The sequence below is a fragment of the Spinacia oleracea genome, chromosome 1 (genome assembly GCF_020520425.1).
Source record: "Spinacia oleracea cultivar Varoflay chromosome 1, BTI_SOV_V1, whole genome shotgun sequence".
NCBI classification, from domain to species: domain Eukaryota; kingdom Viridiplantae; phylum Streptophyta; class Magnoliopsida; order Caryophyllales; family Amaranthaceae; genus Spinacia; species Spinacia oleracea.
The window spans coordinates 74,737,942-74,765,870 of NC_079487.1; the positions used below are offsets into that span (position 1 = coordinate 74,737,942).

The window sequence follows — 27,929 nt, forward strand, 5'->3', positions numbered from 1 at the left end:
CCATAAATGTTGGGTGGTGAGAGAGTTGTGGGGGGGGGGGGGGGGGGGTTAATTGAGAGTCGGAGTGGTTTCTGATATATATCCTCGACTTGTTCTGCAAATTTCAGATTCTTTTTAAAATTATGAGATCCACAGGCAGGGCAACCCGGTTCTACTTTATAGAGATTAGTGTTTTTCCTTGTATTACGACCTACATATGGAATTGGGAATTTAACTTTGCTGTTTAGCTTAGGGATTAGCTTAGGTCTATGAACAAGTTAAGTTTGTAGATCTCAGTCCCAGCCAATAAAGTTCATGCTTTGATTATTACAAACTTAATTTGTTCACATTCTTAATTTGTTCACAGAGCCAAAACTTTGTTCAAATTAAGCTGACAAGCAAAACTTTCTGTGTGTGTTTACATTGGTTGTAACCAAACATGAAAGGTTTATAGATTTTAAACTGTTATGCTTTCATTCATGGTGTTATTATTTTAAACTATTGAAACTAAGGATGCATTATACGGAGTAACATTTGTCTTATATAAATTACACACTTGACCTGTGATATCAACTTTTAATGACATCTCTACTTCTCTATTTGACTTGTATGCTTTCTACGTCGTGCTTAGTCTCATGTTATGCATAATAGCTCATTCAGTTTGGAAACTGTGGTGCTAGATCCTAGAATGGGCTATTACTTTAGGCACACACATCACACCTGCCACGGAATGTTACAAACAACTTACTCCTTTTGTTTTGGCATGCATGTTGTCATTGCATAATTGATTTTCCCATCTTCTGTATTCTCTTAAGTGGTAGCTTCAAATTGCAATTACACCTTTGTGTTAATCTCTATGTGTTCTGCAGATGTAGCTTGCTCCATATGGCTTGTACAGTTTGACTGGTGTTAAGAATAGTTGCAGGGTTTACGTATAACATGGGTACTGTCTAAAATCTTCGTAGTTATTAGTCTCTTCCTACTTTTTGTTTGTATTGTCTGTACTTGTATATGTCTCTTGCCATTGATAACCATTGGTACTGATGCACATTTCTTATGACCAAAAGATAAGTTGCTTTTGGGTTCATCAGCCCCTAGATCACGACGCAACAAACGCAGCAGAACTCTTGAAAGCCTATATCGTAATATTTCACATAGGTAATGTCCCAGACTAGGGAGACCTTCATAAAGTTACATCATACAGAACATGCTAACACCGATTATGAAATTATTAGTGATCCAGTTCATTCTAGGCCGGAGCCACCCACTCTACCAGAGACAAATTATCAATTACGAAGGACAGCAGGTAATGCACTTATATCCAATTTGAATCCTTTTCTTTATAGCCCTAAATACTTAATCTCATGAAGACTAACAACCCTTGTGTTAAAAACAACAGCAGCTGCTGCAGTTACTGCTCAGCCATTTCCTCTCCCATCAAATGATTTTTTATTTTATCCATCGGCCTCGGGAGCAAGCAGCAGCAGGCGCATGCCGACTACTCAGGGCCTATATACAAGTAGACGCGTGGCACCTACCCAAGACCTATCTTCTCAGGGCGTATCTTTGAGTAATTTTCATAGGTAATGTCATTGTCAAGCTCCTTATTCTTTATCAGCATCATATGATAACACCATTTCCTGCTTGTTATGGTAGTGGCCTGGGTGAGGTTGCGTTAGGTGAGCAGGAGCCAGGACCATCTCAAAGGCCAAAGAAAGGGCGCCGGATAACAAGGACAGAAAGTAATAATCCCTTATCCCATTCCTACTCTTTTTGTTAATTCCAAAATCAAACACATACCTAACATTACTAGCTAATTTGTACAAACCAGAGGTGCCCCTTGCAGTAATTGGCCAGCCATTGCCTTGCGAATCATTGGAGTTACTTCTGCCTCACTATTGCCCGAAATGTAGCGCAAAAAAGTTTGCATATGAGTCGCTGCATTTCTGTTGGGGTGATGGAGAAGTGGAGCTAGCTTCCAGTGACTATCCACCTGAACTTGTAAGGCTATTCACTTCTCAAGATGAAGATGCCTTGCATTTCAGGAAATATGCACGACTTTATAACAACCTGTTTGCCTTTAGTTCGCTTGGCGGGGCAAATTATGCAAAGACTCATAAGGGAATATATGTCTTTAAATTGCATGGCCAAATTTATCACTATATTCCTGATTTACTCCCTGATAATGACAATCCTAAATATCTACAACTTTATTTTTATGATGCACAACATGAAGCTGAAAATCGATTATGCTGTTTCCCAGAGTTGAGAGAAGACATAATTAACATCCTGATGAATATTACTCAAAAGAATCCATATGCCAGATTTTTTCGCTCCCTAAAAGAAATTGAAATCAATGACAATACACAGATAGTGGTGAATAAGCATACAATACCTGATCCAAGTGTTTATAATGCTCCTACATCTGATGAGGTTGCTGTCATTTTGCCTGATGCCACATCATCGAGTGAATCTAGCAGTCCACACATACTTGTGTCCGGTAAATCTAACGAGTCACATAGGATCATGCATTATTATGGTTGTTATGACCCGCTTCAGTATCCACTTTTATTTCCATGTGGTGATTGCGGGTGGAACCAGGGCCTAAAAAGAATGTCTACAGGCGGTCAGAGGCAGCTAAGTGTACAGCAAGACCCAATCATGTCTTGTGCTGTGCACACTGCTGAAGACTTGCTATCACATGAGGCCTTATGTATGTTTTGTCTTCTATGTTTGCAGTCTTACACATGGCATGTTCTTAGTAGAATGTTTATCATAACTAACTGTCTATTTCTTGTAGGTGCAACTGAGAGCCGTCCGAAGGCAGACAAGCATATCTCTTGCAGGGAGTATTATTCGTATAAACTCCAAAGTCGTCCTAATAATTTGCTTCTTAGAGCCGGTAGATGTCTCCAACAGTACATAGTAGACATGTATGTGAAAATTGAAAACACTCGGCTTGATTTTTTCCGCAAAAATCAACACTATAAGGGCAGATCTTTACCAAGGAATATTGGACACTGTGGAGAGCGGAGAAAATAATGCAGCTAATGTGGGGCGTCGTGTTGTCCTCCCACCGACTTTTATCGGGGGTCCTCGAGATCTAAAAAAGAGATATTTAAATGTCATGGCGCTTGTTCAGCGGTATAGAAAACCTGACTTGTTTGTCACAATGACGTGTAATGTGAACTGGCCTGAAATTAAGCAAGAGTTTGCTGTAGGAGAAGAAGCACAGAATCGCCCGGATTTGGTTTCAAGGATTTTCCGAGCAAAATTGTTGGCCCTCAAGAAACAAATTATGGAAAAGCATGTATTTGGTGAAGTTGCTGCGATGATCTATGTTGTCGAGTTTCAAAAACGGGGTCTTCCCCATGCACATTTTCTCATCATTCTGAAGCCTGCTTTCAAGATTAAGTCTCCTGCTGACTATGACCGATTCGTGTGTGCGGAGTTACCCCCCATAGAGTCGCCCCGCCTACGAAAAATCATCCTCACGCATATGATGCATGGCCCTTGTGGGCACCTTAACCCTCAATGTCCTTGTATGAAACATCAGGGATCTGCGAACCATTGTAAATACGGGTATCCAAAGAAGTTTTGTGTTGAGACGACCAACAGTCTTGATGGTTATCCGTTTTATCGAAGACGGGACACTGGCGAAACATTTCCTATTTGTAGGGCAGCTCTGGATAATAGATGGGTTATTCCATAAAACCCGTATCTCTCATCTTTATTTGACTGCCATCTGAACGTCGAGGCTTGTTCAAGCATCCAAGTAGTAAAATACTTATACAAATACATATACAAGGGCCATGATAAGATATCATTCAATGTCGTGCAGGATGGTGAGCAACGGCCTGTTGATGAAATCGATCAGTACCAGTCTGACAGGTGGGTTTCGCCCTGTGAAGCTGCTTGGAGAATTTTTGGTTTTGACCTATATGAAATGCACCCAGCTGTTTTGCCGCTTCAGATTCACTTGCCTAACATGCAAAAAATTCAAATCAGGCCTTATGAGCACCTCGATGCTGTCCTTGCAAATGAAAAAAGGTCTCGTACTCCTTTGACTGAGTTTTTCAAAGCAAATGCTGCAACACCTGATGGCACCGGCTTTCTGTACGGTCAGTTCACAGAAAAATGCAGGTGGGATACTTCTGCAAAAGAATGGCTGCAGAGGAAAAACAAAACCGTGGTTGTTGGTAGGCTAGCTTTTGTTGCTCCAGCAGAAGGGGAACGCTATTTTCTGAGGTTGTTTCTCGTGCATGTGCGTAGCCCTAAATCGTTTGAAGATCTCTTAACAGTGGATGGTTATAGATGTGCGACTTTTCAGGAAGCAGCCCTTAAACGAGGACTACTTGAGGAGGATGATGTTGTTGACCTTTGCCTAGCTGAGGCATGTGAGGTCAAAATGCCCGCTGCATTGCGCCGATTATTTACGACAATCCTCATTTTCTGCCAACCAAGTGACCCAAATGCAATGTGGCTGAAATACTACGCCGCTCTCTCTGAGGATTATAAACACCAGTTTCCAGATTCAGAGTCTAAGGTTAAGCAACTTACGGCAAGATCAGTTGAGCAATATTTAGAAGCAATGGGGAAATCGCTAAAGGCTTTTGGCCTTGAACATTTGAACGAGGCTCAGGATGCCGAGATTACAAGAACGAAAGACATACTTTATGCACTTGATGCGCCAATTCCTGACCATTGCATTACTTGTCGTGGTAGTTTAAACCCAGCACAACAACTTGCCTTTGATTGTATCATCGACCATGTCAAGCAAAAAAAACATGGTGCATTTTTTATAGATGGCCCTGGTGGAACGGGGAAAACGTTCTTGTATAATGCGTTATATGCAGAGGTTTGCTTGATGGATAAAATTGTCCTTGCAACTGCTACCTCAGGTAATGCCGCAGCCAACATACCATTTGGGAGGACCGCACACTCGAGGTTCAAGATACCAATTGATATTGATGCTTCCTTGGCTTGCGACGTTCCAAAGCAGGGTAGCTTAGCTGCATTGATACAAGAGACAACTTTGATCATATGGGATGAGGCCTCGATGGAAAGGAAAGAAAATGTTGAATCCCTCGATCTGCTCCTCCGGGATTTGTGTGATGAAAAGTTGCTCTTTAGCGGTAAACTCATAGTTTTTGGTGGAGACGTTCGCCAAGTTCTTCCTGTCGTTCCACGTCAGAAACAACGAGAAGCAGTAGCTGTTAGTTTAGTCAGTTCTGGTATTTGGCCTCAACTAACAAAGTTCCGGCTCATGGAAAACATACGTGCAAGGGACGATCCAGAACTTTCTGTATTCTTGCTTGCCCTTGGGTATGGATAGTTGCAGACCGTCAACAACAACTTTGTTCAGTTGCCGAGCAAGGTTGTTAGGCATGTGGAGGATGGCACCGATCCCATAACTGAACTAACTACGCTTATATTCCCCGAGTTTGATTCAAACAGCTTCAGTTCAGATATATTTACAACAAGAGAAATACTTACTCCAATGAATGATGATGTTGACACCATCAACACATATCTTATTCAACAGTTCCCGGGTCAGGCTGTGGTGTATAAAAGCTTTGACACGATGCTTGATGACAACTGTAATGTCTATCCCACAGAATTCATAAACACATTATGTCCTGGTGGGATGAGTCCTCATGAGCTCATCTTGAAGGAGGGCAGTCCAGTTATTTTACTACGAAATCTACTGCCATCCTCCGGCCTCTGCAATGGTACGAGGATGATATGTAAGAGGTTCTTCCCCAACCTAATTGAGTGTGTCATAATAACTGGACATCATAAAGGAAAACATGTTTTCATTCCACGCATTAAGCTAAGGCCAGCTGCTTCCTCAAAATATCCAATTCTCTTTCAGAGGAAACAATTTCCTATCAAGCTTAGCTTTGCAATGACAATCAACAAGTCTCAAGGGCAGACATTAAGTCAAGTTGCAATTTACCTTCCCCAGCCATGTTTTTCACATGGGCAGCTGTATGTGGCCTTGTCGCGAGCAAGGCAAGCAAACCAAGTTACTGTCATCTCATCACATACTCCACAACACCTCTCTGCAACCCAAGTTCAAAATGTGATTTCTTATGATGTACTTAGGATGGCTGGCATTATATAATATGATTACTCTATATGTAAGTATTTCTAATGCTTTAAAGTTTTTTGTAATTCATATGGCAGGTAATGCTCGATTTCTTATCGGTTGTGCGACTCTAATTTAAGCTGGGTTGTTTTGCAGTTGCGCTGTTTCATTTTTCCTGATAGTTGCTGCTCAACAATATTTACATTCTAAGTGTACTGTAAGTTCAGCCATCTCTATTTCTTTTGTAAAAGCTTATTGCCGAAGGTTACATCTTCTTATGTTTGTGCTTGTACGTTACTTTGCAGGGAGTATTTCAAGTTGCTAAGTGGAATGGTACCAAGGTTGTTGTAAAGATACTTGATAAGGACAGTTAATCTGATCCAGAGAGCATGTACTTTTCTGAAACATTATCTTAATTTTTCTTAATTTGCATAATCTTCCATGCAGTGTTAGTATTTAGAAAATCTGCCCTGCATTGCTGGTCATGCTGAAGTATCAGATAACATTACTTATACTCCTTTATTTATCCTCTGAAATCTTAAATTAGCTGTTTAATACTTCTATAATTTACTTTCTTTTTGTGCTGCTTCATGAGTTATCTCTCTGCAATTCTAATTATTTTTAGATAGGACTCTCTTGGCAATTCTACTCAATGGCTGATTGTCTAATTATGTCATATCCTAATTAACTTACTGTGTAGGAATGGTTTTAAAAACGAATTGACATTATTGGAAAAGGTGCGTCATTCTGAATATCATTTAGTTTGTCGGAGCAGCTACCCAAAATATCCCAAATGATTATTGTAGTAGAATTTTCATCCAACGTTATATTTGGTTTTGCTCCAAATGTTGATGTATATGGGCTCCTCGGATAAATTGTTTGATTCTTATTAAATATATGATAGTTCTTGTGTGTGTAGACCTATAAAAATTGAGATAGTTCTTGCTGATTTTAATTATGAATGTATGCACCAGCACTACAGAGGATTCAAAGAAGTTGATATCTTGAAAATAATTAAAATGCTTGTTAAATTGTTTATTTGGTTTTGTCAAAGTTGAATGTAATTATTTTCTATTATATGGTCAGGAACTTGCCTAACTTGTGATAGTTGAGATTTTGGTAAGGTGCCAGAAATATTTTGCTCGGTAGTGGACGACATGAGTTGAAGGTAGCCGGATTTGGTTTGATACGATTGTCGAAGATATCAGCTGATGAATAAATTTTAAACTGGAAGACCCTGGAGCCTCTACTCTCGTAATGCGGGTAAGTAGTCAAGTAAGGAAACTGTCTGCAAATCTGCAATGGATTTTCCTTGCAAAAATAAGTGAACTCTTTTTTTCATCACCATGTATTATATATATTTTGACATAATATAAGAAACTTAATTGGATGGAAGTTTAACTTAATAACTGGCCAAGGAGCTTAAGTTATATGAATCGGAGCTTGAGTAAAAACTAACTGGCCAAGGAGCTTGAGTTCTATGAATCAAGCTAAAAGAATGGGATATTCTTAATTAGTTTTTGCAGTGTAGCTATCTATGCTGTTTATGGAAGACTAAGACAGAACAAGAAACTGCAGTTACTTGGTTACAAGCAACAAAGTATTGTAATTGTTAGGAGACTAGGCGTGTTGGGACCAATTCTCATACACCCTCTACCTCCTTCCTCTTACATATGGAGGGGTTGTTGGTTGGATGCTTACCTAATATATAGGCCGGAGTTTACATCTCGTGTAAACTCTTTCATGATTAACATAGTTATAAATTCAGGTGAATTTGCATGACTAATAGACCCCAATCTGATTTCAGTCATTTTTAAGGAATCAAGCACATATAATCAAGGCTCTTTTGTCAACTGAACATTCTGATTTACACTACTTATTTGATCTCAGACTAGGTTAGATAAATTAAGTGTTGCCAATTGTCGGTCAAACACATTGTTGTACCGATTGATCTTGATGAACTGAAGCAAAATAAACATAAATTACTCAGTCTTCTAAATTTCTAATCAATTATGTCACTAATTACTAACTAAGAATGTAACTACCAGTGGTCACCCCTGTTCTTAGCATATAGACCTTAAACTAAGTTGCCAATTCAAATAAAATGAAACCTTTTCTAGGCATTTCCTTGTCAATCAACTTTTTTCTTGTGTGCTTTTCTTTTGGAGTAAGTGGACTGGATCAAATTTCTATTCTCATTAATTGCAGGTGTATATACTAACAACACCCGAGATCTACAAAGAGGAAATATTTGACAAGAGAGTGGATGCATATTCTTTTGCTGTTATTCTACTTGATACCAATGCAGAGGAAATGAGTTAACTCCAACTCTATGTATACAAAAGCACTTGCAAGCTTGTTCTCACTGTCTATGCATAATCCACTTTTTCTTCCTAGAAACTTATTATGTAATATTAAGTTAATTTTAAGTCTTTTGAATGTGGTTTTTCTAGAGGACCATGGAAGAGTTAAGAAGCTCGTGTTCTTAGCAAATACCAGTAAACCTTTTGGTCTGCAAATGTGCCTTCAAACTATCAGAGGCACCTACATTAAGTTTTACATTAAGGAAATACCAGTATTTATAAGAATATATGTTTGTATAATTCAGATTTATCATATATATGAAATAAAACTTTACTGTTATTTGTATCCTCAACAAAAAAAAAAAAATTAATGAAATTCATCTATGCTTTAATTATTTATTTATTTTTGTATGCGGGAGAATATGCACGATTTTAAATAGCAGGTATTTCAATTGGGACTATGATTAGTAACTAAGTTATGTTCTACATTCGTTAGATTAATTCTTAATCACTAATTAGGCAACCTAATTACACAACTTATTTTGCAAACCGATTTCAATTTCTTGGGGGACCGCGCGCGCTAGCGCGCGGTCCAACAACTAGTCACCATAAACAATAGACAAGAAAAGACTATTCACAACGTTCATCTAAAGAAAAATTAGACACCATCGATCTCAAAATGAACCAAACATGTAAATGGTGAAAAAATGTAATACCCATGCCCTTACCTGACGAAAAAGCTAAATTGGTCCCCATGTAAAAATAAAGTACACATATAATGTGTTTCACTTTTATTATTTTGCTCACAATATATTGTCTAACCACGTGCACTTCTTCGCCTGATCGATTTGCAGCACATAACTAACACTACAAGTGTATTATGGATTAAAATATTCTATCGGTGTAGGTAGCACCCAAGAAAAAACTTTGGTTCCAAAGGTTGAGAATTCTTTTTCCATGAGTCGGTTACATCTATTAGGCTACATATACGTAAACCATTTCCCTTTTAACTTTAACCTTAATATGAACTAATTAAAATCAGAAGAGTATTTAGTTATAGTAGAATGAAACATGTTGAAGTACTTATTCTATTTTAGTAGCTAAGCAGGTTAAAATGTGTTGTGCAAGGTCGAAGTAATAACCAATACATAACTTTGATCTTGCGTATCTTGATCTTCGTTTTTTTCCAATATAGAATTCCAGAACTACTCATTATTTTACCAACATTATTAATCAATTTTATTACGGATATTTCATGAAATGCCCTCGAGTTTTACTGTAATTCACCAAACGCCCATCAAGTTTCAACAATTCATAAAATACCCCTAACAATCCGTACAAATGCCCACCATACCCTTACTAATAACGCGTCGTTAGTCCGCCGTTAGCTAAGTTTCTAATTCACCAAATGCCCCTAATCCCAAACTTATTTCACCAAATGCCCCTAATCTCAAACTTATTTCACCAAATTCACTAACATTAAATTTAGCTAGTTTTGGTGTTCCAGCGGCTAGTTTTTGTGTATGAAAAGTAGCTGTTGGTTCTGGTAGGCTATTGAAACCCCCTTGCTAGGATTGTTCATGTAATTTTGTTGTTGTTTTGCTTTGCTTTTCTAATTTTATAAGATTTCTATCATGAGTTTTGTTTCAAAATCATCATCCACACACAATGAGTCCATATATATTAGAGTTCCTAACAAATTTTGTTATTGTGGTAGGAAATTTTCCATCCGAAGCTCTGATACAACGCTCAATCCACAAAGGTTGTACTACAAGTGTGATCCTTGCAACAATCTAAGATGGTGTAAGGGAGTAGTTGAGCAAGAAAACAGGGGACAGCAGCTTGAAGGGCAACACATGAAGCTTAGATGAAGGAGAAAGTACTGAAAATAGGGGAAACAGTAAGATGCAAGAGGAATTGAAGCAAATGAAGAAAAAGCTAAAACAACAACAAAAAGTAGTTAAACTTGTAATACAAATGGGGATATTGATGTTTGTAACCCTACTGTTTATAATCATGAAGTAGACACAATGAATGAGAAATAAAATCACATTTCATAAATAATTGTTGTTGCATAAATTGCACAAAATACCAAAATGGGAAGCATATCTGTTTTTTAGCTTCACTTACAAAACATCTTTGCACTAACTACATGTAATGTTGTTTTCTACTTAATGAATATGTGCAAGATCAAAATATCTGTTCAAAAAACTAACCAAAAAACCAACTGTGCTCCTAAACCATTCCCCACCTCATGCTTGCTTTGATTTCTCCCCCTTTGGTGCTGCCTTGGATGTGCTTGCTCCATCATCACTAGTTTTCCTCTTCCTTGTTGAAACTCTTTGTTTTGGTGGTGCCTTGGAACTTCCAGTGCCAGACTTGCAAGTCCTTGCATTGTGGCCCATTTCCTTGCATTTGCTACACTTTACTGAAGTGTGCTCTTCCTCTTCTTAGCTTCCATGGCACCCCTTTTTCTTTGTTTAAGGGGTCTTCCAGCAGTCCTCTTAATTCTAGGAGGGTTAATGGTGGGCAGGTTGAACTCAGGCCACTAAGTAGGGTCATGCATAGGGTGCATATGTTCTGCATATGCTAGCTTATAAGCAGCACCCTTGAAGAAATGGGACACAGAGTCTAGAGGGTCAAGTCTTTGGTTGTAAATGACCCTCAAACCATGTTTTCAGGGAATACCAAACACCTGCCAAACTCCACACCCACATGTTCTGTTGTCAATCCTGACTGGGAACTTCACATGGCCTTCCCTCACCTCATACTCCCCACCACCACATGGAGTAGAGTAGCAAAACCTGGATTCAGCTGTTCTCAACTCCAGTTCAACTCTGGCATGCTCAGTTAAGTCTTGAGGCTCCATGTCTGCTGCTTTGTCAAACCTGACCCCAATTCTTTGCATAGACCACTCCCTAATAGCTGCATTTTAACACAATAACCAAATAAATATAAGAACATAATCACTGGAAATCTGACAGAAATAGAAACTGGAAAGAAAAACAGAACACAATACCTTCAAACAGTCTCAACACTGGTAAATCCCCGAAGGGCTTGGTGACAGCATTGAATGATTCCACAAAGTTTGTTGTGTTATGATCACAACACACTTCTGGCTCAAACTAATGCCTGGACCACTGCTCAGTACATGTATCCAAGTACTATGTAGCCCTAGGATCAAACTCAGTGATCTTCTCTATGGCCTTGTTGTAAACATAAGGGTTGTAAGCATTAGCAGCTATCTAGAAGAGCTTATGGAACAATTCTCCACTCCAACCACCATTCTTGCAGTTCATGTACAAGTGTTGACTGCAATACCTTCTAGTGGCCCTAGGGAAGTTCTCATGTACAACTAAATCCACCCCTAAGATTAAACAATGGCAAGGCAAACAATTAGGATGAAATAATGTACAAAACTTTGGGATATTTGGTGAATTAAGTTTTAACTTTGGGACATTTGGCGAATAAAGTTTTAACTTTGGGGTATTTGGTGAATTAAGTTTTAACTATGGGGTATTTGGTGAAATAGTTTTAAAAGTTTGGGGTATTTGGTGAATTTATTAAAACTTGAATAAGAGATAAAAGTTCAGAACTTACCCTCATTCTGTCACTGATGAATGTCCAGTCATCCTTGTTGCAGCCTTCTCTCTCAAACGGTGCCCTGAGGTTCCTCATGAAATAGGTCCAGCTCTCTTGGCTTTCAGTGTCAACAACCCCATAAGCAAGCAGGAATATATCATTGTTGCCATCAATCCCCAAGGCTGACAGCAGAATCCCCTTGAAATACCCACTAAGGTGAGCTCCATCAATTCTAATAATGGGCCTACACCCCTTTAGAAACCCCCATTACTTATGCACCAAATGAGAAGAAGCAAGCCTTAAACCTTGGGTCCACATTCCTTAAGGACATCAAGAAAGGCCTCCCAATCTGTAAATATCAACCAAGGCTCAAGCTTAATTGAACCATAATCCTGCTCAACATACACCTTCCATTCTTGTAATTTTTGTCCATTTTTGAGCTCCCATCTAAACAGTCCTCAAGTGACTTCTCATGGATTTCATCCATCAAATCCTCCAACCCCACCTCTTCAACAATGAAGTCACCAATGTCTGTTTCATCATCACTGTCTTCATCACCCCCATCACTTCCAGATTCCTCAAAATAAACATCTTCACTGTCCTCATCATCCTCAACATCATATATCACATCACTACCCTTACCCTTACATGTCCTAGCAGCCCTTGTGTTTTCCCTACCAGATTTAGGCACATATGTTCCCATTTTGACTTGTGTTTTTCCCCCCACCCTAAACCCCTTAGGTCTAGCCCTTCCTGATTTTTTGGGTTTGGTTGGGACAACTGGTTTAGGTCCTGCTTGTTGTGATGGAGGTGGGACAGCAGTTTCAGGTCCAGCTTATTGTGATGGAGGTGGGACAACAGTTTCAAGTTGTGTGGGCTGGGGTGCTTCTTGGGTATGTTGTGTTGTTTCTGGTGATCGTGGGTGAGTTTCTTCAGGTGGAGGTGCTTGTGGCCTGGTTTGTGTTGTGGGTTTGCTTTCAGTAGGCCATGGGGGGGGGGGGGGGGCAGGTTTTGGTGTCCTCTTTTTTTGGGGTGAGTTTCTTTTTAGGTTTAATTGACACAAAAATCACTCGATTTCGTTGAGAAACGAAGAAACTGCCGAAAAACTGCGAACATATAATTAAATAATCGCAAATTTGCAATTAATTACAATTACGAAATTAATCACCCCTTTTAATTCCTTGCAAATTTATAAAATTTAACCATGTTAACTAATTATTATGGAATTAATTAGAGGCTCGTGATACCACTGTTAGGTTATGATACATATAACTGAATATAAATCATGCGGAAAAACCATAAAAGCCAGGATTCCAAATTAATTGCCACATAACAATTAGCATAATTTAGGACACATGCACTTTGTAGCGTGCCCTCCCTAGCTGCGCCCGAACCGAACAAGAACAAGTCTAGGACTCCAAATGTCATCCCTTCGTAGATAGTCCACAGCACGCTCGGATCCGCCTTAGATTTAATTAACTAGAATTGCACCTAAGGTTCTATGTAATTTTCGGATTTTATAGCAAATAAAAATCTGAGTTTTAAGCCTAAAACTTGAATGAATACTTGAATTACTCGTTATAAATTGTAAACTATGATCGCCTATTTATAGAGTATGGAAATCGGATATTAGAATCCTACTAGGAATCAATTTAGTTAATCTGAATTTAACTTAAATTCAATCACTTAATTTTCTAGTAGATTTAGGAAATTAATCTAAACGAATCCTAATTGATCAAGGCTTCGTACACAAACACAAAAACACACACACGCACAACAGCCCACGAAGGGCGTCGTGCGCGCGCGCGCTGAGGCATGGCTCAGCAGCTGCTCGCAGCCCATGAAGGGCGCGCCAGCTCGCTGGCCTTGCTCGCGGGCCTATCCTTGCTCCTCGCTTGGCTGGGCTTGCTTGCTTGGTCGTAGTGGGCTGCGCCTATGCGTTTGTGCGCGCGGGCTTCGCTAGGCGTTGGGCCTGGCTTCGTGCTGGGCCTTGCGTCTAGCAAGCTCCTCCGATGTTTATTTCGTACGTCGCGCTTCCGATTAATTTTCCGATTCCGGAATTCATTTCCGATTCGAACAATATTTAATATTTCTGATTTCGGAATAATTTCCGTTTCGAACAAATATTTAATATTTCCGTTTCCGGAATTATTTTCCGATTCCGATAATATTTCCGATTCCGACAATATTTCCGTTTCCGGCAATATTTCAGATTCCGGCAATATTTCCATTCTCGATAATATTTTCCGATACGTACCATGTTTCCAACCCTCACAACCCTCACATCAAAGTCATGGGACTTATAGTGCAACAACAACCAAATAGCAGACATCCTAACACACAAAAGCAAATCAACAAAAAATATAAATTTCCATTACCAACTTGACATGCAAGCCATTTAACTACTAAATTCCTACTTTATTTCATGAAAACACAAACAAACAAGTCATCATCCAACATCAAATTTTCCAGAAACCCTAAACCCTAAATTTGCGCAACAGAAGTTTGAAAAAACGAAAAAAAAGTTGAACAATTGACATTACATACCTTAAACGATGCGCGAGTAACCTTATAACACGAAATTCACACTTGAACTTCTACAACTTCCTTGCCTAATTTGCCAAAATCCCCTTTCAGAGAAAGCGTGTGTGGTTAAAAATCCAGAAAACTACTTCACCAACTAAATGCGCACCAAAATTCAGAAGCTTTTTGTGAGATTGATGATGCAGTTATGGTGGAAGAAGGAGGAAGAACATGGGAGAGAGAGAGAGAGAGAGAGAGAGAGAGAGAGAGAGAGAGAGAGAGAGAGAGAGAGAGAGAGAAGCAAAGCAGTTTCAGGGTCGCGATTTTTTTGAACTTTGGAATGGGTAACCAGGGGTAGGGAAGGGTTATGGCGCCCAAAAGGAAAATAAGGGCAAAATGGTAAACTCCCTCTAACGGAGAGTTAACGTCTGTTAACAGTAAGGGTATGGTGGGCATTTGTATGGATTGTGAGGGGTACTTTATGAATTGTTGAAACTTGATGGGCGTTTGGTGAATTACAGCAAAACTCGAGGACATTTCATGAAATTTCCGATTTTATTACTATGTTTTTTTGTTGGTCCTACATCTTTAGTGTATAATTTTACAGAACATCATTTTCAGTTTTTTGGTACAAAACTTGAAAAACGGAGGTAGTACTTTGTATTTAACACTAATCTTTTACCGAGTAAACATATCTTGTGTATAATTAATACTCATATTTGTTGTTACTAATCTTGAAAAATGAATACTACATTTAATTTTAGTGTATAATTTGATGCATTTTAGTACTTTGTATTTACTCTGAATCTTGAAAAGTGAATACCGCATTTATTATTTACATCTTTACCAAATAATTATTGTCATTAAATAATCTATTTTAAAGAAAATATTCAATCAGATTGTTTCCCTTAGAAAAATAGCATAAGTTGCAAATTTGCATTAAACCTTCCATAATTTTGGCATTAATTATATATTTAATACAATTTGATTAAGGAAAAATTGACATAAATAATCCCACCTTTCACTCATCTTCTCAAAATAATCCCAACTTTGAATTATTTTAAAATAATCCAAACTTTAGGGGTTACCTTCTGAAAATAATCCAAACTATCAATTTGTCTATGTAGAATAGACCCAAAATGGATTAGTAATGACAAGAAAAAAAGACTTCGGATTATTTTGAGAAGGTAACCCCTAAAGTTTAGATTATTCTAAAATAATACAAAGTTTAGATTATTTTTAGAAGATGTGTGAAAGTTGGGATTATTTATGTCAATTTTTCCTTTGATTAATTCAATTTGTAAATGAGGGTACTATAGACTATTCTATAATGCACAAGGAGCTCAAGAGTTCTCTTATAAAGTAGAGATAAATATACCGCACAAGGAGCTCCCAATCTCGGGCCTTACATAAGCCACCCTTTTTGGAAAATGCAGCACGACGAGGCACAACTTGTGGGCGGTGCCATGGACCGGACCTAGACAGACGGCCCAGCCCCTACTCTGAGTACTCTCTCAAGAGTCTCGAGTCTCGAGTCTCGACCTTCACTAACTGGTTTATACCCCAATTTTTATTTGGGTAGAAATGTCCATGACTTGATCTGCAGAAGGTCGTTGCGTTGCTGCTTTGATCCCTCCCTCCAAAAAGTATCAGCAGGTTATTCCTTCAATATCAATGAGGTAGCACCTTAAACTTCTCTGAATTTATTCAATTTTGTTTATACTTTTGAAGAACAAAAAAAAAATGTCGAATCCCCCACAGAGAATCATCAAAACTCTTCTCAAATTTCACCTCAATGTAATTCACAATCAAACCCAGATTTCTTCTTCAATCACAAAACCCTTGAGTCAAAATGCACGTAGGTTTTCCACTAATTTGTCAAATGGGTTCGCAAATTCAGCTCTTAAAGCTTCCAAAACCTATTTAAATCCTTGTTTTCCATCTTCAGTTTCAAGACCCATTTCCTCAAATGGTGTTTTATGCCCTAGATTAAGCTCTTGGAAGTCATCTTTTGGGGTTTATTGTAGGAATTACTCCGTTGGTAATGTTAAAGTGAATGGGATATCTGTGAAAACCATGGGTTTTGAGAAATTGGTGTTTAATCCACTAAGGATTAGGCAGTTTTCTACCAAGATGTCTAATTTTGGGAGCAAGCTTAATGCTGGTAAAATGAATAAGAACGCGGCTAAGAAAGTGGTTGAGAAGCCATTGTCGGCAATTAGCTCGTTGTTTGCGCGGTACAGGGGAGCTATTGGGCTGCAAATTGAGGGGTTCTGGAAGAGGAATTTCTTGCTTATGGTGGGGGCAGGTGGTGTGATGGTTTGCATTGTGTTGTGGAGGATCATGTTTGGGATTGCTAATACTTTTGTTGGATTGTCTGAAGGAATGGCCAAGTATGGATTCCTTGCTCTTTCCAGTGCCATGGTTGCGTTTGCTGTAAGCCTTTTACATTTCTGCATTTTAATTTTAACATAGGGGTAGTTATTTTGGCTTGTTATGTGTTGTTTTTGTGTTGGATTGCTTGTAGCACCTATAATAATGAAAATTTGTGAACTTGGTATTTTCAGAATCTTCCTCAATTTTTGTGCATTATGTCTGGTTTGCTCATTCTCAATGCTTTTATTGTTCTCCCCTAAACCGTATTGTATTAGGCCATATTGTTGATGTTATTCTGCTTTCCACTTACCCGTATTGCTTGTACTAGTTTCTAATTCTTCTGATTGATTATAAAGCTAGGGATCTAGAAGGGAAAAAATAGCCTATTCACAATGGTTTAGTTTACTTCCCCACAATATTCTTTGGAGAGAACCTTACTGCCAAAATTATTTGCAGTTACAAATAGCTATATCGATATATTTCATTGAAACAAATTGCACTTCTGGTTGGTGTTGTATATTTTCCTGGTAATTCTTGGTTATTGAGGTGTCGAGACATAGAGGTTGGAAGTGGCAAGGGACAATTTCGTGACAAATTGATGAATGAATTTTGGTTGTTGTAGGATACACCAAAGTCATGAAACCAATATCACCGAGCTTGCTCCAATTAACCCCTACCTTTTGAAATTTCTTCATCAATAGCGTTCCGTTTCTGTAAACTTTGCAGGAAAGATTATAGTAAGACTTGCAACATATAGTTGTAGTAGAACTGCACCTATTATAGTTTTGTACTTTTTCACTTACTAAAGTATTTTTCCAAGAACCTGTTGCTTCTCTTTCTAGGGCCCCTCTTTGTGGCTTAGAAATAAAAGAATACTAACTAGAAATTTAAAGGGGAAGCCGTAGTGCAAGCTTTAGCTGTTGCTATGTTCAATGTCAAAGGGAACTGGATCTCAAGCCACTCCATTGTACATTTTAAGTATCCCACTCTTTTCAGTAGGGCTCTGTAAATTAATGTTTGTTGGCTTTTGGTTCCTTGCACAACTCGAGGCAACTATGGATGAATAGGATTGAATCTACAGGTGTACTTTTGCAGCGGAAAGATTCTAATTGTGTATTTAGTTTTAGGAGCACAAATGAATTTCTATTTAGTCTGTAGAGGGTGACTGGTGCCTTATCTCAGTTAGATGCTGGAGCTGGTGATTGTTTGTTTAGTAATTTCAATTAGAAGTTCCTTTTTTGTCAGAGAAAGTTGATTCTTGTTTTGGCGATTGTTTTCTCTTCAAAGAGCACCTATTGTCTAAATTCTGAGGCTCGTTAGGGACTATGTGGTTTGGAGACTGAACACTACAGTTTCTGAGTTTTCAGATTTTTTAATAACAATTGCCGCAGAAATTTGTAGCCACTTTGATCAAGATCCTAACTCATGGGTCCTGACAGTCTACTAGAGGGGAAATGTTGTGTTTGCTGGGCTATATACATCTGGACCTACCTAAACCTTCCAGCAGTAGGATTTGCATTGGTGCTATTGAGAACATGATTAGGGGCAATGAGCAGATAGAGTCGTTTAGAGCTGTGTTGGGATTGTTTGTGAAATACTATGTTCTAGACATGCTCCTTATTCAGAATCAAAGTTCTTCTGCAATCAGTTGCCTATACGAGAAACATAGAGAAGATTGTAATCTGAAGATTTGAATCTAATGGTGGGTGTATCATAAATTGCAGCTTAAACTTTCTTTTTGCTATAAAAGAAAATGTTTTTGGGACTTAGCACTAGTTGTGAGTTTTCCGTAGATAAATGGTCACTCTTAGAAAATGGTTTTATTGTTCAACACTTCAACCAGCTTCCCTGTTCTTACAGCATGTTTATACTCGATCTTAGTTCTTCTTTTCACTTATCTCCTCCTTCCTCTTTGTCTGGAAATTTGATAATAGAATGAATCAAGACCTGAACATGCGTTTGCCTCTTTAAACAGGGATAAACAATGTATACTTTACAGTACTTGCTACAGTCTCTCTGGTTTTAGTCTTACATGGAGAAGTTTCCATACCACAACTTTAGTGCTAAATAAACATGGCTGAAAAGCCTACTCGGATTAATTATAGAGATCCTTCAGAGTTCAGACAATGGTGAAACAAATGACTCATTCTTCTACACTTCTACAGAAAACTTTATAAAGAATTTGACTGATCACTTTACCTAAACCAGTGTTGATGTAATTAAGAATTTATCTCCGACTCACTATAAAATACTTAATTCAAGTGCAAATATTTTTTCTTTTTGGTAATTTTTTCTTCCTCCTCCCTATCATGGAAAAAGCATACTTCATCCGTTCAATAAAATATTGTACCATTTGCCTTTCAAGGAAGTTTCATATATATTGTGCCATTTCTATTTATCAAAATCTAATATCTCCTTTCATACTTCAAATTCCGAATATACCCTCGCTGGCATTTTCTAAGTTCCTTGGTCACTTCATCACTTGGGCTTTGTGGTTTTCACATGGTTTTTGTGGTTTCTTCTCAGTTCTCACATTTTACCCACTTTCTTAATTCTTGTGCCTCACCGCATGGTGCATATTTTGCGAACAAAGGAATGATATGACATGGATGAAGCTGTATAATTGATAAAATAAAGAAACCTTTGACCGAGGCTTCATTTGGTTCAATATTAGTAAAGGAAAGGAAGAGAAAGGAAAGGAAATAAAATATATTTTCCTATGTTTGGTATGATGAAAGGAAATGATAGGAATCCCATGTTTGGTACAACATTAGTAAAGGAAGGGAAGAGAAGGGAAGGGAAAACGTGGGTTTAAGATTAATATTTTGTTTGACAGATTTTAATTTTCTCTTTCCTTCCAAATTCCTCCAACTTTGGGAGGAAAGAAATTGAGACTTTTAAAAAGGTAGCTTTCTTTCCAATTCCCTTCCTTTCCTTCCATTTCCCATATAATTTTTGGAACCAAACACAAGAAACATTATTTTTCATTTCCTTTCTTTTCTTTTCCTTCCAATTCCTCCTTAGCTGACAGTCCTTTTCATTTGTTTCATTCTCTATGAAAGAGTCACTAGCTCACTATTAGTGTGCATATGTTATTCAGCTTTTGTTACTATAGATTAACGTGTGTCACTGAAGTGACTCCTGTTTATTTTTAGTAATGTCCAAATAATGTGGCACCGCAAGAGACCATTAGATGAACCCGTGAAGAAAGTAATATTAGTTCATAGAGGCTGAAGATGTTTAGATAATGGTTACCATTGTCCTCTAAGTCATATTGCTACCAACCCAAAAATTCAGATGTTCTCAATTTCATGTGGACTTTATTTTGAGTACAAAAACTAGCAAATTTTTTTGCTACAAACAGTTGTCTTCAGATTAAACAGCAATTGCAGTTAAAAATAAAGCTTACAACACATTATGTCTTCTACCTGAAAAAAACATATTATGTCAGCAATCAAATAACCCGGCTGCAGCTTCATATTGTTACTTAGATGCAATGAGTATGAGGACATGTTAAATTTTTTCCGAAGAACAATTACGCGCATTTATTAAATCCTGTACCCAAACAGCTCCCTTACCCACCATGTTTAATTCCTACACGTTTCTCAAACCCACCACAACACCAAACCCATCCTTCACCTGACATCGTCTACTGGTAAGTCCCAGAACTGTTTTTCAACAGTTAAGCCATTCGGGAACATCAACGCCTCGCTGATGAGGAGCTTCAAGGCTATCAAACGAGGTCTTGCTTCAAAGTGTCACAACATATGGGAAAATGGTTTGTTGCTTCCAGCACCGAGAAGTGAGTGCCGACTACTATCCACCTTGCGGACAAGGTGGAAGTTTGGGGGGCCAGTAATGCAATGAACTGATATTATGAAGAGAGTTATTTTAGGAAATAGCTTTATAAGTCAGTATGGTCGTCTTGGGGAATAAGTTAGGGGGTTAGTTAGGAAGAAGTACTATATATATATAGAGATATTTGAGAATGGGGGATGTGGAATATTGTTGACTGAATTGGTTGAGCTTTTAAGAGTTCACTGGGAGAGAATCAAGCCTCTGGAATGCTTGAATATCTTTACATTTTGCTGTAATTTTTGCATCTTTTAGGATCTGTTGGATTCTTCTTGTAATCTATTTTTTGTTTAATTATCGTGCCAGTGAATTAAACTTGGCAACCTAACCCTAAATTGATCGAGTTATATATGCAATGGCTGCTTCTTGTGTAACGCCATATTTGTTTTGTAGTAGAGTTAAGGAGAAGTGTATAACTTCCTATTGCTACTTGTCTTGGTTGTCAACGAACGATGATTTGGTGAAGTTTTACAGAACTACTTTATCCTAAGTGCTAACCTTTAGAAACTGTATTACCAAACTCTTATCTACTTGACTCATACAACCCATTTGTTAGCCAGCCATAAATGGTGTCAATGGGAATGAACTTGTAAGGAAAATCAATATCCATTCCCATGGTAATCCTAGTTCACTCAAAATTAGCTCTTTTTTCTTCATTAATTTCCATTACCATTTGGGGAGTGGTATTGGGTGAGAATGCAACTTTATGAAGAAAAACACAAGTTTGATACTCCCTCCGTTCTTGAATGTTAGTCCTCTTTCCGTATTGAGTTGTTTTTATTTGTTAGTCCCTTTTGGAATATTTCCTTATTTGTCCAACATTTATCCCCGTTATACTCTTGTAAATAACCAAATGACCGACTTGTTTACTCCCAAGTAAACCTCTGTCTCCATAATACCCCTTAATTATGTATCTCTCCTACCCACATGTGTTAGATTCTATTGAGATTTACTCCGTATGTGACAAGTGTACTTAAGTTGGATTGTCCTAGATTCTAAAAGGGACTAACATTCAAGAAGGGAGGGAGTGCAAGATTTCATTATCATGGACACTATGATGCTATTTTTCTTGCCAAATAACTTAGATTTATTCTCATTCCCACCATTTATTACAAGCTACCAAACGGGCCGGTAGAGTCATAGTATTAGTGGTTATGGTGTGTCGATGTGTGATTCTGATAACCTCTCTATGTATTCTCCGGGACTTCCCATAAACTTGTAAACTAGAGAGTTTCTTTACTGCTAACCATCAATATGAAGTATGTTGTTGCAAGTGAAATCCTTTAAACACTGTATTGTAGAACGGGGAACACTCCAAAAGAACTGGGAACACTCTAAAATATGGAATGAATATGGAAATAGGGAATTAGGGATCAGCCTGACCCGCTTTTAGTTTATTTTTAATGGAATGCAGAAGTGAAGAGCTCTAGGAATAATTATCTACTCCCTCCGCCCCCAAAATGAATTTCAAACTTATTTTTTTGTCCCAATTTCCCAAAAGAACTTCGTAGTTTTACTTTATATTTCTAAATCCCATCAATCTTTTTCTCTCTCTATTCCAGTGTTTAAAAAAGCGCAAAGCGCACTAAAGCGATATGAGTCCTAGAGCTTAAGCATAAAGCGCAAAGCACGAGCTTCATCGCAGTGAAGCGCACTTTTTAAGAATTCAAGGTTTCTTTACCATTATGGATATATATCTTACTAAAATAACCACAGAAACACATAAACATCAGATTTTCTTCCCTAGTGCTCCTTGTTTTAACAAAATGAAGCATATAACATAATGTTTATCATGTAATGTCCACTAGGAAACAAATATACTATGCTTCATTTTGTCACCTGGGGGAGGGGGGGGGGGGTTTGACCTTCTTGTGTGACTTGAGGCTTGAAATGGAATACTATAATTGTCACCTGCGTTTATCCACACATCATGTTGGTAATTGTGCTGTGTAGCCAAATTCTGTTGTCATACATGGCACATTTCCTGTCGGAACTGATTTTTAACCCCTAATTTAAATTTGTTTCTTTTGTTATTCTTCCTTTAGGGCCTGTATCTTCGCTCAAGACATACAATCAACCCAGATAAAGTTTATAGGATGGCCATGAAGGAGCTCAATACATCTGCTAGCATACTTGAAGTTATGGGTGCCCCTCTTGCTGGAACGGACTTAAGAGCATATGTGATGTCAGGAGGTGGGCTTACAATGTCCAAACTCAAACCCAGGCTGAGGAGTAAGCGTTGTTTTCTGATCTTTCCTATACGAGGATCTGATAATAGAGGGTTAGTGAGCGTTCAGGTCAAGAAGAAAGAGGGCAAGGTTTGTTTCTATAATTTATGCTAGCTATTTCCTTATTACTTGATTCTAGAGGTTAGTGATACGTTGGTCATCTTTGCTTGCTCATCCAACTACATTAAGACAGGGTCCCTCACAAACACATACCAAGGAGCTAAACAATAGTAGTAGATACAAATCTGGTTTATACAGTGTTCCCTGCTAGATAATATTTAGCAAGGAGCTAAACATGATAATACAGTGTTCCCTGCAACATAACAAACCAGGTCATAGTTATATCGTATGCATAATAAATTAGTAATGATAGTATATGTCAGGGGCGGACCTACTTGACCCCGGAGGGGTACAAAGCGACCCCCACTATTTTCCAAGAAATTTGTTACACTGATGTTGAGGTAATTAATTGCACTTAAAATAGTTAACATATATGTAGTTAACCTACAAGAATGACAATGAAAATACCTTTGGCTTAGTGGTTGCTTGATTAATATTCTACCCAGGCAATTTGGGTTTGAATCCTCATAGAGGACAGTAATTACGATTTTTTTTTTATCATTTATTTGTCATTCGACCTCTAATTTTTTTCCCCCCCTTTGTAAGTCGTTTTTTCCTCATCACTTTTTATTGTTTTGTTTCTATAATGATTCATGATTTTGCTTTATAAAAACACACAAAATAAATAGTAGTGTTATTTTTCTTCAAAAAGTTTTTGGAATTTCCATAAGATATAATTCTAACTACTTCACTTTTATAGACTTATAGTTGCATTGTTACTTTGAACTTTTTAGAAGTCTAATTAATTACTTCGTATATAGATTTATAATGCCCACAAGTGTCTTTGTGTGCTATTTGTTCTGGAAGTACTCTGACAACTTATTTCATATAACAATAGTAGTGGTTAGAATCAGCCCTTGTAGAATCAACTTATTTGATGTAATTAATTAATTACAGTAGCAGGGTTCAATTGTAAAATAATGAGGTGGTGGAACTGTGGAAGGTCTTCTCTTCCTTCATATCTGATGGAGCTTGAAGAAGGATCATTTGTAGCTGTTTTGTCCCGTCTCCCTGTTGGAGGCTTTTTTTTTTCCCCTTATGTTCTCTTTTGAGTCTTTTCACACCTTTGATAAATGCTTCTAATTTCTTCTAGTATATCTTTATCCATGATTTTTCCAGTCAGCAATGAGTCAAAAACATCATACCGTTGATATGAGCTAAAATATATTGACACAAAAAGCTAAAATTTTCTAGATGGAATCTAAAGCTGATGACTGCATGGCCTAAATTTGGGACTGTATTTGATTGGCAGTATGATGTGAAGTTACTAGCTGTTGACATTCCAATGGCATCAGGACCCGATCAGCGATTATTCCTGATTGGAGATGAAGAAGAGTACAGAATCGGTGGAGGACTAATCGGAGAGCTAAGAGATCCAGTAGTTAGAGCAATGGCTGCAACCAAGGAGTTGGAAGAGAGAGACGATATTGAGGCAGAAGAAGATGAAGAAAGAGAACTACATGAGGCTGAGAGGAAGCACCATGAAGAGTTTGAAAGGCTCGAAAGAGAGAGAACCCAGTGAATGGTGATCGACTAATCGTGCAATAGATGAAACATGATTTTAGCTTTTTAGGAGCTTCAGTAAGATAAAAGAAAATTGAAAATTACCTGCAACATTTGTAATGGGTTTTCCTTAAAATTGTGCAGAATTGAGTTGGGGATGATTCTGTGGCTTGGCTTTTGGTTTAGCAGCCATAAAACTCAGGTGTATTTAACTGAGAACAAATAGGAGGGATTGAAGACTTGAAGTGTACCTTTGTTTACCTACCGGTTTGAATGGAGCCCATGCATTTGGAGGTTTTCATATGCTCCTTTCTCTAAGGAATAAACAATATGTTAACATTTGTTTAAAAGGATATATAGTGCGGCTTTACTAAAATACACATTTTAATAATTGCACCCTTCGACTTTCTTCTTATTGGTCAATGTAATAGGTGTATCACATTGTAAAAGTAATACTCCCTTGTCACTTCTGTAAACACAAATTTCAGAGTCTGCAAAAATAAGGGAATCAAAATATGTGAACAAAATATAATTTTATTGATTTTTGTATTTTGGGTACAATATCTAATGTTTGTTCCTTTGATTCGATCTCCACTTTGAATTTGACTTGGCTCACGAACTTATTTGATTTGTACTTGAATGAGGGCCTTCGGGCTTGATCTCGTTCAAGGATGTTGATGTAGAATAGAACGGCACATCAATTTTGTATGCTTGTTGTTCTTCTTCCACCGGGTTGATTTGATGTCGATTTGGTGTTGCTCGTGAACGGGTTTTAATCTTCTTGAATAAGGGCATTCGGGCTTGATCTCGTCCAAGGTTGATCTTCTAGAATGGAACTACACGTTGATTTGAATGCTTGATGTTCTTCTTCTAGGGAGAGAGTTGTGACTTGACTGGCAGGGAGAGATTTGAGAATTTTAGGTTTTGCCGTCTGTTTCTCCTCCCTTGGCAAATGAATTGGTTTCAATGTTTTGGGCCTCTTAAGTTGGATTTAACAATCATGATCCATTAAATAGTTTTAACCCGTTTTGTTGGATTTTAACCATTAAAAATAAATGAGCTTAATTAACTAAAATGGGTTGAATAATTTTGTTCACCCAAAATAATCAATTTTAATCGACCGTCAAATAATTACCGAGTAAATATTTTGACTTTTGACTCGAACTATATCCAACGTGGCACATTAACAAATTTTGTGTGCCTACAACTTCACCCGGGTTTTTAAAAGTTCAACATATATGGGATTGTTTTTGGCAATAATTATATTTAATAATAAACTTTTTAAGCGTTTTTTCCCACATTAGGTTGAAATTTGCATAAATAGGGAAAGTTTTACGCACTACATACGTCAAGCTACTAACAATTCCGCTTGCATGGACCCGGTCCACCATAAGGTTACCATGGACCAGGGTAATTAAGTAATTTTGCAGCGCTGAACCGTTTGAAATCACGTGTTCCAAAATAAAAGAATGCGCGAAACCCTAAAATTGAAATCTCTCTCCTCCAGCAGCAGCTTCTCTCTCCTACAGCAGCTTCTCTCTCCTCCAACAGCTTCTTTCTCTTCGAGCTTCAACAATGGAGGACGATTTAATCGATTTGAATATCGATTTAAATCGCGCAATAGAAGAAAAATTGTATAATTATGACGGTAATATTCGAATCCTAATAACTAACTACGAAGAATTATAGTAACTTTCATACTCATTGAGTAATTATTATTATTTTAGAAAATTTAGAGAATCATAGAGAAGTATATGACGTTGAAGATGAAGATGAAGGCACATCTCAGCAAGTTATGGTTGCAAATCAATGTATTGAAGAAGGTATGATATAGTATCTCTTAATATATATATAGTAACTGTTATATTGATATAGTTAACATATTATAATTGCAGTAGTGTAACTAACATATAAAGAGGAATTATATTTAACGTAGAGTAACTATAACATACAAAGAGAAACTATGTTTAATGTAGAGTAACTATCTCATATAGACAGGACTTATAGTAACTGTAGAGTAACTATAAACTATAGAGACTAACTATATAAAATGAAGAGTAACTATCACATATAAAGAGGAACTATATACTGTAGAGTAACTATCACATATAAACAGGAGTTATATTAACTGTGAGTAACTATAATATATAAACAGTAACTATATAAAATAAAGAGTAACTATCACATATAATGATAACTATATTTAAAATAAAGTAACTATAATTTATGAAAGGTAACTATATTAATTATAGAGTAACTTCACATAACGAAATAATCTATATAAGAAATAACTACATTTAACTTATAGTAACTATAACATATAAAGAATAACTGTACTAACTGTAGAGTAACTATAACAATCAATAGATCCTAAGTAAGTATGTTAAATATAGAGTAACTATAACATATAAAGAGTAACTATATGAACTGTAGAGTAACTATAACAATCAATAGATCTTAAGTAACAATGTTAAATATAGAGTAACTATAACATATAAAAAGTAACTATATAAAATGAAGAGTAACTATCACATATAAAGAGGAACTATATACTGTAGAGTAACCATCACATATAAAAAGGAGTTATATTAACTGTGAGTAACTATAATATATAAACAGTAACTGTATAAAATGAAGAGTAACTATCACATATAATGATAACTATATTTATAATAAAGTAACTATAGTTTATGAAAGGTAACTATATTAATTATAGAGTAACTTCAAATAACGAAATAATCTATATAAGAAATAAACTACATTTAACTTATAGTAACTATAACATATAAAGAATAACTATATTAACTGTAGAGTAACTATAACAATCAATAGATCCTAAGTAAGTATGTTAAATATAGAGTAACTATAATAAATAAAGAGTAACTATATGAACTGTAGAGTAACTATAACAATCAATAGATCTTAAGTAACTATGTTAAATATATAGTAACTATAACATATAAAGAGTAACTATATAAAAATGAAGAGTAACTATCACATTTAATGATAACTATATTTGTATTTGTACAAGTTCAATAATACATTCAATTGATACAAACCACAACATCTTTGAAAATCCAAATAATGAGCAGGAAGAAAACATTGATAAAGAATTAGATGGCAGTTTAATTGGAGAAGCAAGGAAAACAACCGATGAGATTTATGATCTATATTGCAAACATGCTGCTATTATTGGTTTTAGTGTACGAAAAGGGAAGAATAGATATAAAGAAGGAACCACAATTGTTAATGGAAAATACTTCTACCGCTCTGCTGCTGGAATAAGAGACCCTCCTAAAAATAAAGAACTCAAAAATGAAGATGATCAATCAGATGCAACGAAGAAAGAAAGGAGAAAGAGGGTTATGA

The 27,929-nt window shown here is 37.0% G+C and overlaps 2 protein-coding genes across 2 annotated transcripts; both read left to right on the forward strand.

The window, feature by feature from the left end:
* The first annotated feature begins 1,140 nt into the window (after positions 1–1,140).
* On the forward strand, positions 1,141–8,392 carry LOC110791145 (uncharacterized). Its single transcript, XM_021995899.2, has 12 exons — positions 1,141–1,285; positions 1,563–1,658; positions 1,811–2,692; positions 2,780–2,881; positions 2,976–3,418; positions 3,536–3,679; positions 3,821–5,194; positions 5,315–5,970; positions 6,227–6,287; positions 6,376–6,439; positions 7,602–7,675; positions 8,279–8,392. Exons 1-12 carry the CDS (start codon positions 1,141–1,143, stop codon positions 8,390–8,392), a joined length of 4,155 nt encoding a protein of 1,384 aa, XP_021851591.2.
* A 7,533-nt stretch (positions 8,393–15,925) lies between these two features.
* LOC110791142 (uncharacterized) lies at positions 15,926–25,109 on the forward strand. Its single transcript, XM_021995897.2, has 4 exons — positions 15,926–16,914; positions 22,755–23,027; positions 24,310–24,582; positions 24,705–25,109. The coding sequence occupies exons 1-3, from the start codon at positions 16,222–16,224 to the stop codon at positions 24,577–24,579; spliced, it is 1,236 nt and encodes a 411-aa protein (XP_021851589.2). The 5' UTR covers positions 15,926–16,221; the 3' UTR covers positions 24,580–24,582; positions 24,705–25,109.
* The last annotated feature ends 2,820 nt before the right edge of the window (positions 25,110–27,929 follow it).

What these genes read in the sequence shown, in the direction of transcription:
- LOC110791145 (XM_021995899.2), top strand. Translation starts at nt 1,141, where the DNA reads ATGTCCCAGACTAGGGAGACCTTCATAAAGTTACATCATACAGAACAT. An exon ending in CCTGGGTGAGGTTGCGTTAG is followed by an intron (nt 1,659 to 1,810) that starts GTGAGCAGGAGC and finishes TGTACAAACCAG; the next exon opens with AGGTGCCCCTTGCAGTAATT. An exon ending in CTGCTGACTATGACCGATTC is followed by an intron (nt 3,419 to 3,535) that starts GTGTGTGCGGAG and finishes ATGAAACATCAG; the next exon opens with GGATCTGCGAACCATTGTAA.
- LOC110791142 (XM_021995897.2), top strand. Translation starts at nt 16,222, where the DNA reads ATGTCGAATCCCCCACAGAGAATCATCAAAACTCTTCTCAAATTTCAC. An exon ending in GTGCCATGGTTGCGTTTGCT is followed by an intron (nt 16,915 to 22,754) that starts GTAAGCCTTTTA and finishes TTCTTCCTTTAG; the next exon opens with GGCCTGTATCTTCGCTCAAG. An exon ending in TCAAGAAGAAAGAGGGCAAG is followed by an intron (nt 23,028 to 24,309) that starts GTTTGTTTCTAT and finishes TTTGATTGGCAG; the next exon opens with TATGATGTGAAGTTACTAGC.